Below are 13,467 nucleotides of genomic sequence, written 5' to 3'. Positions count from 1 at the left end.
TGAATGTTTGTGTTACCACAGAATTCAAATGTTGATACTCTAATCCCCAAAGATGATAATATTAGTAGGTGGGGCCTTTGGGAGGTGATTAAGTTATGAGATTTGGTCCTCATGAATGGAATTAGTGCTCTTATTAAAGAAACCCACAAGGCTCTCTAGCCCCTTCTGCCATGTGAGGATATAATGAGAGGTCTGTGACCCAGGAGAGGGCTCTCACCTGACCATGGTGGCACCCTGATCTTGTACTCCAGCCTCCAGAACTGTGAGAACTAAATTTCTGTTGTTTATAAGCAACCCAGTCTATTGTATTAGCCAGAGCAGACTAAGACAGTATCCTAATAATTTGCGACTGTTTAGTAAACCTCATGCTACTTGGGTGCATTATAATTTCATAGTACTTAAATTGTCTGTCATAGCACTGTGAAAGTTAGCTGATAGGATATGGCTGGCTTTTATAAAGAATCCTGAGAATTCAATCTTCTTGCTAGCATACCAGCATGATTAATAATTATCAAATTCTTTGATTCTGATAACTCAACCCACAATGATTTACTGTGATTCTAAAGTCAGCTGTTAATTGTCTTATTTGTAATGCTAGCTTCTGCTATTTGTGACACATTTTAATAGGAAATTCTCAATGATGGTGATGAATTTTCTTTTGATTTTCTGTTAAATGAAGATAAGAAACTTTGACAAATTGCTTTTTTAGATTTTGACATCTCTAAGAAGTCAGTTTTTATTTTTTAAGACAAGACCCATTACACCAAGCATGCATTAAAAAGCTATAAAACTAAAAGAAGCTTGCTATGCGATGGATCATTAAGAACCATCTCAGAAATAGATGGAATGGATGTGAGCTTAGCAGTTGCTGTCGTAGATGATTCGGCACTTCAGGAGCTTGAGATAGTTGTCAATCTTATGTGAATCCCTGCGTAGGCAGTGGAGCAGGTTATAAAAAGCAAAGAGGCGAGCGTCTTCATCGGCCATCTGCAGAGATGGAAGTCCTGACCAGACAGAGTAGACCTCATTTTCTTTTACTCCAGGATGAACCTAATAACCAAAAGGATAGTGATTTATTATTAAGATTACCAGTATTGGCTTATCTTTGTTCTTTCTAATTGTTGAATTAAGATTCGTGAAAGAGACATGAATGAAAAACTCTCCAGACACGCATGGATTATTGAGCCAGTGTATCAGAAATCTATTTATAGTTTTAAAACTAGAAGCACAACTCAAGTGTAAGTGTTCTCACATGTATGTGATCATAGATGAAGTGTGCTTGTGCAGGAGTGGCTAGGCGGAGAACCAGAAAGTTGCTATTTGAATATAGACCTGAATGTGACAAAGGGACAATGGAAGAGCCAGCCTCTGTTCTCTCACTTCAGGGACCACTTCATTTTCTGACTCTTGTCTCTGATGTGCACTATGTATTTTATTTCTTCTGAGAGGTCACAATAATTACACTGATCTTTTTCCTGCTTTGAACAGATTCTATTCTCCCTATAGTATATGTACCAGAGACACTAGAAACGATGAGGATTGTACTTTAAGATGCAGATTATCTAGTGACGACTAAGACTAAGACAATCTGCTGAAGGAGTCAGGAGACTTTCACAATGCACCCAGGACAGATAACCCCCAAATTTTTAATGAGGGATAGTTGCTTTCTTTTAAGGTCAATGGAGTGGGAGATTCTGGGAAAAGTGCCTATGAGAAAGGGGGAGTTGGCAGCAACCCACCAATAGTGAGGGTGAGTGGTGGGTGGGAGCACAACTGTGATAACAAAAGGCCACTGAGCAGTGTGAAGGAGGAGCACATGGTACTCAGAGCTCTGGCAGCCTCTGCATGCTGGGAGTCCCTGGGGACTTGAGAGGCCTAGTAACAGCTTGACAACCCGGCTGTCAGCTAGTTTGGAGAGCTAGGAGGTACAAATGTGGGGTGACTGTAGATTCTGATGGCTAAACTAACTTTCTCCTGCACAGTAAAAATATTTTTTTAAACCTGAGATTCCTAATGGAATTTAAAGTGTGTGTATGTGTTTGCATTTTTCCCTCTTTTTGGTGCCTGACCCCTATGACAAAACAGAGACAATGATATGAACAAGAATAAATGAATATGTGGTTTTTTAAAAAGAACTAAAAATGAAATATAGAACAAATTAGTGACTTCAGAGAGTAGGCCCAGAGTAATGAAGAAAATCACTTGAAAATAGGTGTTTATTTCTTATGTCCCAAGGCTAAAATGTGCTTTGTATTTGTGTTGGATACATTCTTTCCCTATGAAAATGACGAAATGACACATGATAACGTGTACTTTGTACACAATAAGAAAAATATAAAAATGCTCCCGTTATTATTTCTATAATCATATATTTTTCTTTAGATGGTACATTATTCCTGAGAACTTCAGAAAGGTGTTCAGATGTTACCTCACCCCTGTTGAAATGATTCCATCTAAATGGAGATATATATTGTAAATGTTACCTCAATCTAAATGTGACAAATTATTTGGGGAGATTAAATGCAATGTATGAGTTTCATTCTTGGAGCCCCCCAAAACAAGATGTAGGATGATGCAACCCTTTATAAATTACAAAATAAGGAACATTTCAGAAAAGACACCCCCCTTCTTTTGTAACCCACCAAAATCTACTGATTGTTGAGACAGCATTGACGCCATGACCTCATCTTTTCTATCTCCCTCCTTCTCTAACATATATGTCTAGAAGAGTGGGTAGAGGTATGGGGGGTAAACGCCATCCAATCTGATCTTGATCTTCTATTTTCTCCATTTCCCCTCATGCTTTGGTGTGGGGAGAAAAGAAAAAGAATCTTTGCAGAATTTCAATAACAGGTGTCCTAGAATACTTTGAGGAAAACATTTCACTTGCAGATTCTATTCTCTTTCCCTTGAAATTATTTTAACTGCCTGTCCCCAAGAAGGGCCCAGGCTTGGATGGATTTGTCTGCAGTGTAGGGAAGTCTTCACCTGTCAGATATGACAGTGGAATGCTAAGATTCACTTATAGTAAAATCTATCACTACGTATTACTTGGCTCTTGCTTTATTTAATAGCGGTGTAGAATATAACATGCCTAAATGTTCTTAAAAAGTGAGGTATTTCCAAATGCATTCCTCTTCACAGAGCTCACCTCTTCCCTTAACGGGGAAAACAAGTGTCAGGAGGCTGCTCACCTGGCCGACTATCTTCTCCATTCCCTCAAGAAGTTGTTTGTTACGTTCCTCAATCTCTATGGCTCTTGATAGGATGGCATCTGGGGCTTCTTGCATACCACGTACTTCTGTGACTAGATGATACAGAGGCTCATTCCAGGAGCGCAACACTCTGAGGACCAGGTACAGAAGGTCTTCGTGCTAAGTAACCATTAAAATAAGCATAGTACAATGGATTACATGTGATTTTTGCTCAGAGAGGCTGACCTAAATATCTCTTTGTTATTTCCACGCATATGTAAAGCTGTTTGTAGGTGGTACAAGTTGTAAAAATATAAAATTTAAGCTATTGGCTTACACTTTGATAACATTTTTAAAAATTTGCCTTATTTAAGTAGCTACTTCTTTTAATGGGAGTTCTAATTTATAACATGAATAATTTTGTTTTTCTTCTGAAATTCTACCATGTGCCCACACAGAGAATTCTTTTTATATTTGACTGCTTTGCTTGTCCATGGGGAGAAACCAGAGTTTTGTTGGAACTTCATAAGTTCCACCAGTGTCAATGACAAGGAGCTCAAATCCTATCATTTAAGGATTCATTCATATTAATGAATCAAATTATTTGTTAATGCATTGATTTGTGATGTGTAGTTTTATTTTACAAAATCAGAACAAAGAGACAATAAGAAGACACGGTATTCATGCTCTCCTCAATCTATACCAACCCCTACCCCCACGCTGCTCTCGGAGCACTGTATTTACTGACGTATTCAGGCTAATAAAGTGACACAGGGATATCTATCTTTAATAACAGCTTTAAAGGAATTCACAATTGATGTTTTGTTCATAGGCTTGCTATTACCAGGATGGTGCAAGAAACTCCAAAGAGCTGATCACCTCTGATTTAAAATATTTGCTTTCTTGATGTCCAGGTACTAGTCTAGTGGGAAGGGGAATGAAGAGTGGAGACAAGTCAAATAGAAATTGCAATGGAATGGTGTACTGGGATGGATCTGAGAGAAAGGAACGGTAAAGAGGTACAAGCCATGTAGTGGATGGCAGTGTAGTTTTGCCAGGGGCATTGTAGCATAACAACAAGAGAGAGGGTTTTGAACTGGATGAAGCCCAGATGCACCGTTTACTACCCATGTAACTGGTGTAAATTCCATCAGCTCTCCAAGCCATGGTTTACTTATCAGTGAGCGTAATAACAGCACCTTGTGTTATAGGGTTTTATATGAGAATTCAATATAGTAATGCACATAAAGTCCTTTGTAAGGTGTCTGACCGTGTAGTAGCTATCAATACATTTTAACTCCTCTCCCTCCTCCTCATTTTCACCATCTTCCTTTATTTTATTATCATTATCATCACTATAATTATTATTAATGAACTTAGCAGGCAGAAAGAACGCCAGTACCATTGACAAAGTTGTAAGGAGAGAATACCTTGCATTTACGAAGGCTGAATATGTGAAGATGTTTCTTTCAAATCATGTTAACTGTGGTTATGGCAGGAAATGAGAAGGGAGAGGATAATAATAATAAAATTGGAGCTGGGATAAACGATGGGGCCTTGATATGAAGACTTTGCTGTCATCAGGACAGAGGCAAAAGTCATGAGAAACAAAACATTATTTTATAGGACCTGTTTTGGGGTGAGACTTATCATTAAGAAGTAAGAGGTGGCAGTGGGGAGTGTAAAGAATGAAGAATGAAGTAGGTGTCAGAGAAGCAGGAGGATCGAGGGAGGGCCTTGAAAGTCCAGGAGAGATGGCTCAGACGGTGCAGTGGCCCGAAATGTGAAACGCTGTCCTTGTAGGAGCTCCTGTCATACATAAAGCTGCATTTGTGTATCTTACGTATCCATGAATTTTTCAAACCTGTATTTTACACATGGAACTTTAATTCAGCTAACACTTTTGCATAGTATAATATCTGCAGTCCTGGGACTAAGCGTTGGTTAACATCCTGTCTGCATGGCCAGTTTATAGACCTGTTATTTATTTTCCTGCTGCAATATTTAGTCAGCCTTTGATTTTAATGATAATTCACCAACTACATAATGTAATTTCTCCTCGATGGCTTACTCTTTCTCCTCTTTGCTCAGCTTGTGCGGTTACCGTTACCCATTGTAATGCCTTTAATAACCTGCAGCATGGAAATGCCAGTGTGCTGCCTCAGGTGTTTTGGTGAGAAACCCGGATGAAAGACTCACGTGGATCTTTTGGGCTTGCTCTTTGTCCTCAGGGGTAGGGAGGGAAGAAGTGTGGCAGCTGTTGATGGCCTTGGTGATGAACCCTCTGCCCTGGGCATACCGTTTATCCTGAAAGCGATAGAGCAAATCCAGTTAGGGTTGTTTGGGCATGGAATCAAGGAACCCATCACCCAAAGAGTCACACATTTGATAGATGTATAATTTTATAAAAATGAGAGTCACGTAAAAAATTAAAACTGAAGAATTAAGAAAGTTGCCCTCTTCTTACTTTTTCTTTCCATTATCTCTATAAACAGTTGTTTTTTTCAATCTTTTTCTAAATTCCAACTTCTCCCCTTCTTTGCTGTTCCCCTTAATTTTATCTTCCCCATATGTTACTATCCAGAAAACAAACACTAAAAATATAAAAATATATGAAATATTAAATATTTATTAAGAATCATCTTTCTTTAGTACTTGAGCCAAATGTGATAGTGCATATGTACCTATATTAAACCATTTAATCTCTTGATTATGTGGGATATACTCCTTTAACAGGCATTATAAAACTATAGCTTTTCTTTGACTAATCTCTGAATCCATGCAACTATACCATCTTCATCATAGATGCAGAATATAATTTGTTGCCCATGATGAAAAGATAAGTTAGAAAAACAGAAACTATTAACCAATGGGCTAAGAACAGAAAAATCTATAGCTAACATATTGACAAAAAGAAACTAATCATTAGCAAACATTGTGGAAATTTAAAGAGATTACTAGGAAGATGTGGAAGACAAAAGATGGCCAGTCAAAAATGTAAGATGAAAGAAAAGTTCATGTGTAAAAGGAACTATATAAATACACATTTATTACAAACATTAAGCCACATTCTTCATGGAGACGCTTTGATTTATTGAAGTTCTAATCCATCGTCTGATCTTTGATTGACCTAGAAGAGTTAACATCCAATTTCCAAAGTACCTTAATCAGAAAGAGAAAAATTGTTTCCAGTTCCAAACAAATCCCTCTATTGTAGTTCTAAACCCATACACTGCAAATCTTGGAACAATAATTCGTAGCATTTCTGAGTTTCAGAAAAGCTAGCTATTATTATTAGTTTATTTTCCTAACATGCATTCAGCTTAGTTTAACTTTGTCCAATCCATCCAATTCATGGTGGTGCAGTTCTCATTTATTTGATTATCTGCAGTGAAGAATGCCTTGGGAAACATGTACCCAACATCCAAGGACAAGAAATCAATGCTTCCTTTTCCCCAGCCCTATATAAAAGTTTTTTGTGCCAGGTGTCTGTGACCCCACCCCCAATTCACATGTTGAAGCCCCAACCCCTAATGTACTATATTTGGAAGTAGGATCTTTATGGAGGTAATCAAGATTAAATGAGGTCATAAGGATGAAGCCCTGATCCAGTAAGATTATTGCCCTTATAAGGAGAGACACCAGAGAGTCCCCTGGCTCTCAGCCTTGTTCTCCTCTGGCTCTCCTGTCCTCCCCTCCTTTTGTCCCTGCCTCCATGTGAGGAGACAGAGAGAGAGCATGCTGGGAAGGAGAGCTTTACTAGAACCTGACCATTCTGGCACCTTGATCTCAGAGCCGCCACAACTGTGAGTAAATACATTTCTGTTGGTTAAGCCACCCAGTCTATATGTATTGTGTATGGCAGCCGAAACCAACTAATATAGCTGCTTAAAATTTTTGGAAATTTTAAAAAACAAAATGAATGAAAGGAAATTAAAAAAAAATATTATACTCTTTAAAAATCTTTGGGATTTCGTGAAACTGTCCCTTTCTTCTTTCACACGTCACTCGCCAATGCCTCCTCTGACCTGTAAGGTGCCTTATTTCAACTTTGGCTCATGTGGCTTTCTGGTTTAAAGAGTGATAGAGCTCAGTCATTCACATGAGGTTCCTTCTGGGAAGCAGCAAGAAGCGTGGTACTTACAAACTCACTGAACATTTCTGAGGAGAGGTTATGGATGTAGTGAGACAGGATGACGGCTCGGTCAAACAGGTCTCGGAGGGACACTTCGCAATTGACAGCCCCGCTGGGACAGATGGGCAGGGAGGCCACACTCCTGCACAGGAGCAGGTTGGACACCAGCAGCAGCGGGAGCAGGAGTGACCCTGCTTAAACAGAAACAGGAGCCGTTCTCAGATGATCTATTTCGCCCAGGTTGTCACAAGTCATCCCTTGGAGGACGGCCTTGTCTCCCCACGGTGCCCTCAGCGGGACTTGGCACTGTCATTCGCTGGGGTGAGGAAGAAGCACCACTTCCCGCTGTGTAAATTTGGGTGTATAATTATATTTGCACAGATATATAGCTGGAGAAGTAGGTTAGTCCCTGCGTGTTTGTACTGCTCCCAGAAGGGCTTCTACACCTTGCAAACATTCGGAGCTGAAATTAATGCTGAGCCCTAGTGTTTAAGTCATTCTCTGAGAGAGTTTGGTGTCTTGGAAGTGTCTGCAGACGTCCAGCAGCCAGGCTATCTTGGTATTTGTAATTTTTTAACACTCTATTGACTAACGCTTGCGTTTTTGACACTGAAGTGTCAAGGACAGCACAGTTGGTCTGTTTCTTTCACCTCCTTGACTGATAAGAATAGCACATGCCTGACTGGTGGCTAACATCGAGTATGACGAGCGTGCTAACATCAAATGTGACGCTGTAGCCTAGATCGCCTAACTCCCTTTAATAACCCCACGCGTCTGCTTGACACATAGCCAGAAGTTTTAACATTAAAAAAAAATTGTTTCACAATAGCCCGGTGAGATAGCCTTGGCTTTCATTATTGTTATCCAATTATACTGATGTACCAGAGGCCGAGAGAGAGGTTAAGGGATTCTCCCTAAGTCCCATATTCTCAGGTGGAAGAGGCTGGGTGCCAGTGCTGTCATCTCATCACGCCCTCAGGGCCCGCCCCTCAGACTGTGTGCTCTCAGTCGACACGCGTGCGGGAGGCACCGCCATCAGCAGTCGTGATGACTCAGTGCTTCCAGAGGCCTTTGCCGTAACTTGTGAAGAACAGTGCTTGACCTTTCATTGCATGATAACAAGGGCCCTAAGAAGCTTGTTTCACCCCCTTTTTTTTCCCTGCTCCATCTATAAAACACCCACTTTAAAAATCTTTTGACAACTATCAGAGAGGATTTAGCCATCAATTTGCTATCTCGGCAGCTGGACAGATGTGGACCTCTAACATATCAATAATTTACACTTTCAAAAGGAAAGAAACAATAAATGAAAATCACTTTTTAACATCAAAAGGCTCCAGAAGAATATCTGATATTAAAATGTGTTGATCAGAAAACTAAATTTTTAAGGAATCTTCAATAAATGGAATTGGATGTGTCCGAGATAAAACTATGCAAGTGCTAAAGATTTCTGTGTGAAAAAATATCCAAATCTAAATACCTAAAAATATCCAAAGGAAATTTAGTATAGAATGCTACTGAACAACTTTTAGCTACAAAATAAAAAATATTAATTCTGTAAGATGATCCATATAATAGGCTTCTAATTTTTTACAAACATGATGTTTCCAAAAAGTTTATTTTCTGTACATTAAAGTCACAAAATGTAGCTGGATAGATAATTTGTCTACAGGTACAAATAAAAAGTGCTTTGCAGGTAGATAAATTGGAATATTGGTTCTAGGAAATTCATAACCAGACAGATGTTCCTTAACTCTGACTACATTTATCTATACATTTATCATCTGAAGGATTTTCACAGTCTGAGATAATATAAAATTGATAACTATTTTTGTTCTTCATTTCCTATAAATTTTATGGTTGTACTAATTTCTTTTTTCTGCAAAGGTCAACCAAGAAAGTAAAGGTGATTAGTTGTTACTAGCTTGTTTTTCCTTTTGAAATGTCATTTGGCTTAAACCCAATCAACAAAGTATAAGAAACACTTCTGTGATCATTGTCTACATTAAGGCTTCAGCATCCAAATTTTATCAGGTTGACTCATCTTGACCAAATAATGGGATCCAGAAAATGTTAGTCTCTGTCTTCTGGAGTTGTGATAAATTGGACCTAAAGACACTTTCGGTCTTATTCCAGTCCAGGATTTCTCACCCTTGGCATTATTGGCATTTTGAGCTGAATAATTTGTTGATCTAGGGGCTCTCCTGTGCACTGTAGTTTGTTTAGCAGCATCTCTGACCTCTACCCAGTAGGTACCAGTAACACTCCACCCCCCAATTAAGACAACCCAAAATATCTCCAGACATTAATGATATGTCTCTGGAAGGATTCCTCCGTTTCAGAACCACTGTTCTATTCTATTGTGCCCTTATACAATTGCTTTTTAGAGCAGTGAATAGATAGCTTTTCTAAACTCTTTGAACCCAAAACCTCTTGCTAAGAGAATATTAGCTAAAATTTCAGATTAGTGTCCCCAAAGGAGCACCGATAACGCCAACAACTCAGTGATTTGTTGCACATACCTTTCAGTGACAATCCTTTGTTGTCCATGGTGGTGATAATTTCGGGAAACACCCTTCGCCAGAGAAGATCTGGTAGTCCCACAGCTTTCTCTTGCCCAGATATTGGCTTTATAAGCCTATGACATCTTTATGAATATATTTAATAAGTATTTTCTTCCCCTTTACCAGTAATCTATTTCCGTCATTGAGATTACCCCCATAATTTCAAACATCAAATGGTATTTTATTTCTTATTCATATTCAGGAAGACATATTGGCCAGAAATGAACATTCTAAGAAGGATTTTGATTAATTAGACCAAAAGGAAATGAGAAAAATAATGAAGGTAAGATCTGGGAACTAGTTTGGGTTAAAAGACTTGTAAAACTCTAGAAGTCCTTTACTTTGAAATTTACCTTTATTTCTCTGCAGTTTCTTGAATAAAGCGTTATATTTCACTCAGGTGTCTCGGGTATTATCAAAGGTCATTCTTTTTTTTTTTTTTCATTCAAATTTGCTGGGTGAAGTCAAGATTTCAAAACTTACACAGATAACACCAGGAAATATAGAATAAAGATTGAGAAAATCGGATTTTCAGTTCCTCGTTAGACCCTCCTTACATTTCCCTCACTTTTTTCTTGTTTTTAGACATTATTTTGTCCTTTTAAAGATGTTATATGTATGTCTGGTACTTTGTTTTAAAATGTGCACTTTTATTTGCTTATCTCTTTTGGTTTTACCATATATGTAAATTTATATTATCATCCCCAGTTTACAGATTAAGAGACTGAGGCTTGGAGAGATTAAATGTCAAGAATACAGAAGAAGTAATTAGTTGAGGTAGATACTGGAAGGACCGTTGCTTCAAGAAGAATCTGGAGGATGCGAAAAGGCTGGGAAATGAATCATTTAACAAACATTGCTGTATACCCGTATCGAAGATGATCAGGAAATCATTCCTGACCTTAGGGAGTTTATTTTGGAGAAGTGACATAGTGGTTTTCAAGGGCAAACACATACACACGTTCACATATACACATCCTGGTATATGATGTAGTAAAACAAAATTCTAGGCAATCGTTGCCATGTTCCTCAAGGATAGAGGTTGATAAACTGTTATGAACATATGATCATTTTATTTCTCTGACCTCGAGCCACTCTGGGGCTAAAGTGACAAAAATTAATCTTTCACGGGCTCAAAAGTTCCATTTGCCTTTTAGAGATTTCCTAAATGAAATGATTATAATGAATACGAACTAAGTTGTTGACGACTTTCTCTAAATTAAGTCCATGCATCTAAAGCAGCCTGTGACCTTTAGTTTCAATTTTACCATATGTCTCTTGTAGTAAATTGACAGATGAGGTAATTTTAAAAATAATCCCTTTCTATGGCATTTCCTTTTTCTCTAGTTGCTGCTGCCTCATTTGTACTTCAGCGATTCTCTAAGTGCTCTTACGGGGGCTTAGAAATCTTTACCAAGACTAACATCACTTAAAAACTACCTTCCTAATTGCCTTAGCTTAAGCAACATCAGATTTTGAATCATACGTATCAGGTGTGATGATTTACAGTTTCTAACAATCTAAAGCTGGGTCGGGATGCCACACACTCAGACAAGGTATCCACTCTGCCTCCTGGACAGTGAAAGTGTGAATTATTAAGAGAGCAGTGCCCTGGGGTAGAGAAATTAATGCTGCCCTGCATCCCCAGCCCTCTCCTACAAACTTAAGAGCAGGGAAATCTGTCATAAGAGCTGACAACTTAATCTTTAAATTTAAAGGTGTTGCCACTTTTGTAGATAGCAGGGAAGAGAGTAATCTGAGAAATCCTGAGTCGTGTTTATTCAGTAGAGGCCAAGGGATTTATTTACCTCCACAGAGATCTGTTTTATTTGTGAAATTTTGTGTCTGCTTCCTTGCTGCTTCAAAGCCCTACCCTCCTGATAACAGGATATTGCAATTTCTAAATAATGCACAGGGCATATTTTATACAAAATGTTATAGTTGTCCTATGTTTTCGGCTATATATGCCACCCACCTTTTGCCTGGATTTTGTATGTGCTCTGTTGTGGATCTTTCCTTTCTCAAGCCCTACACTTAATTCAGGGCAATGAAGTTTACTAAGATTGGACTTGTCTGTTTTTATTTACCAAAGCTCATTTGTTTGCCATTTTTGGCCTAACGGTTTAGGATTAAACTCAGAGCTGGTGATTAATTCCTGTCAAGTAGCTGAATAAATAGCTCAAATGATGTTAAAGCTTTTTTTAACATGATGCTTTTAGCACCTGAAATTAATAAATTTTCTACCTTTTCTAAATGACTCTAATTTTTAGCATTAAGTAACATAAGGTTGGTTTGTATTCTGAATTAGGTATGGAGCTTGTACTTTCTTTATATTTTCTTTTGCTTATCTATTTTTAAGTTTGAAATGATATTGTTTTTTTCTTCTGTCATTGATGATGCAAAAATATTTAAAATGCTTCACATAACTTGAAAGGTGTCTCCTGCAAGATATAGTGGGGAATATTAAAGAGCAAAAGATATTAAGAGGTTGAAAAATCATCACACTGGGTCACAAGGATGTTCCAATCTATATTAGTAATGAATTATCTTTAATAAAGTGAAATTTGCAAATAATTAAAAGTGTAGTTTATGAATTTAAAAATTCCAAATAGCCATCTTCCAAAACTTGGACTAAACGACAAGATAGGATATATGTTGTTTTCTGTATAAGATATCAGAAAATGTAAAAGGAACATTGATCCAGTGTGACTGAACACTGGATCAATCACAGTGGTGATTTCTTGAATTGCACTGTTGTCAGGATAAGCAAAGTAATGATTTAATTGCTTCAAACTATTTACATTAACTTCATGCATATTAAGACACACATTTCTGCCCCAAGTGCCTGTATTCCATGCTTATCTCTTACTAGGCTTTGCATGTCATCAGTTTTTCTAAGTAACTCCAGAACTCAAGTTCTTAATCTATTGGCAGTGTCTTAAGAGCATTTGCTACTTAAGTGAAAAAGCCATAGTGGAAGCATTGGAAATTTCCTCGATTCCTTTTTCTTTTTGTTTTCACTGATATGATTTTCATATCCTCTGGTCTAGCATTATGAGTTTTCTGTATTGGCTTATTCTATGAGTTTCTTGTCCTATGCTTGTTCTGAACCATCTATCCCTTTGGACAAACTTTAATGCCTGATATAAGACAATGCCAGATCTAAGAATGCTGTGTCTGGAGGCTTCACAGATTCACTCTTTGAGATTACATTTTTCAAGTAAATGCATCAAATATTTTGCTGTATGTTAATGTAAAGTGGAGCAGGTAATAACATTCATTTCAAAAGATTCTTCATACTTCAATACCGTGTGTGTGTGTGTGTGTTTGTGCCTTCCTTGTCCAATGGAAAATGGATCTGAAGCATGTCAACTTCCAGGAATATCTATTTATCATCTATCTATCTATTATCTATCTATCTATCTATCTATCTATCTATCTATCTATCTATCTATCTATCATCTATCTATCTATCTATCTATCTATCATCTATCTATCTATCTATCTATCTATCTATCTATCTATCATCTATCTATCTATCTATCATCTATCTATCATCATCTATCATCTATCT

The 13,467-nt window shown here is 37.7% G+C and overlaps 1 protein-coding gene across 2 annotated transcripts; it reads right to left on the bottom strand.

The window, feature by feature from the left end:
• Positions 1-858: 858 nt before the first annotated feature.
• On the bottom strand, positions 859-9,879 carry PRL (prolactin; the record flags this gene model as incomplete). Of its 2 annotated transcripts, none has more annotated exons than XM_081145687.1 (5): positions 859-1,050; positions 3,195-3,374; positions 5,394-5,501; positions 7,339-7,523; positions 9,852-9,879. In XM_081145687.1, 5 exons carry the CDS (start codon positions 9,877-9,879, stop codon positions 859-861), a joined length of 693 nt encoding a protein of 230 aa, XP_081001813.1. The 2 variants fall into 2 exon arrangements, with proteins under 2 accessions (XP_081001813.1, XP_081001814.1); XM_081145688.1 differs by having other exon boundaries at positions 7,339-7,520.
• Between the last annotated feature and the right edge of the window lie 3,588 nt (positions 9,880-13,467).

The sequence above is a fragment of the Miniopterus schreibersii genome (assembly GCF_964146895.1).
Source record: "Miniopterus schreibersii genome assembly, chromosome: 8".
In the NCBI taxonomy this organism is placed as follows: Eukaryota; Metazoa; Chordata; class Mammalia; order Chiroptera; family Miniopteridae; genus Miniopterus; species Miniopterus schreibersii.
The sequence above is the reverse complement of the archived record's forward strand: the minus strand, read 5'-3'. Positions and strand labels throughout refer to the sequence as shown.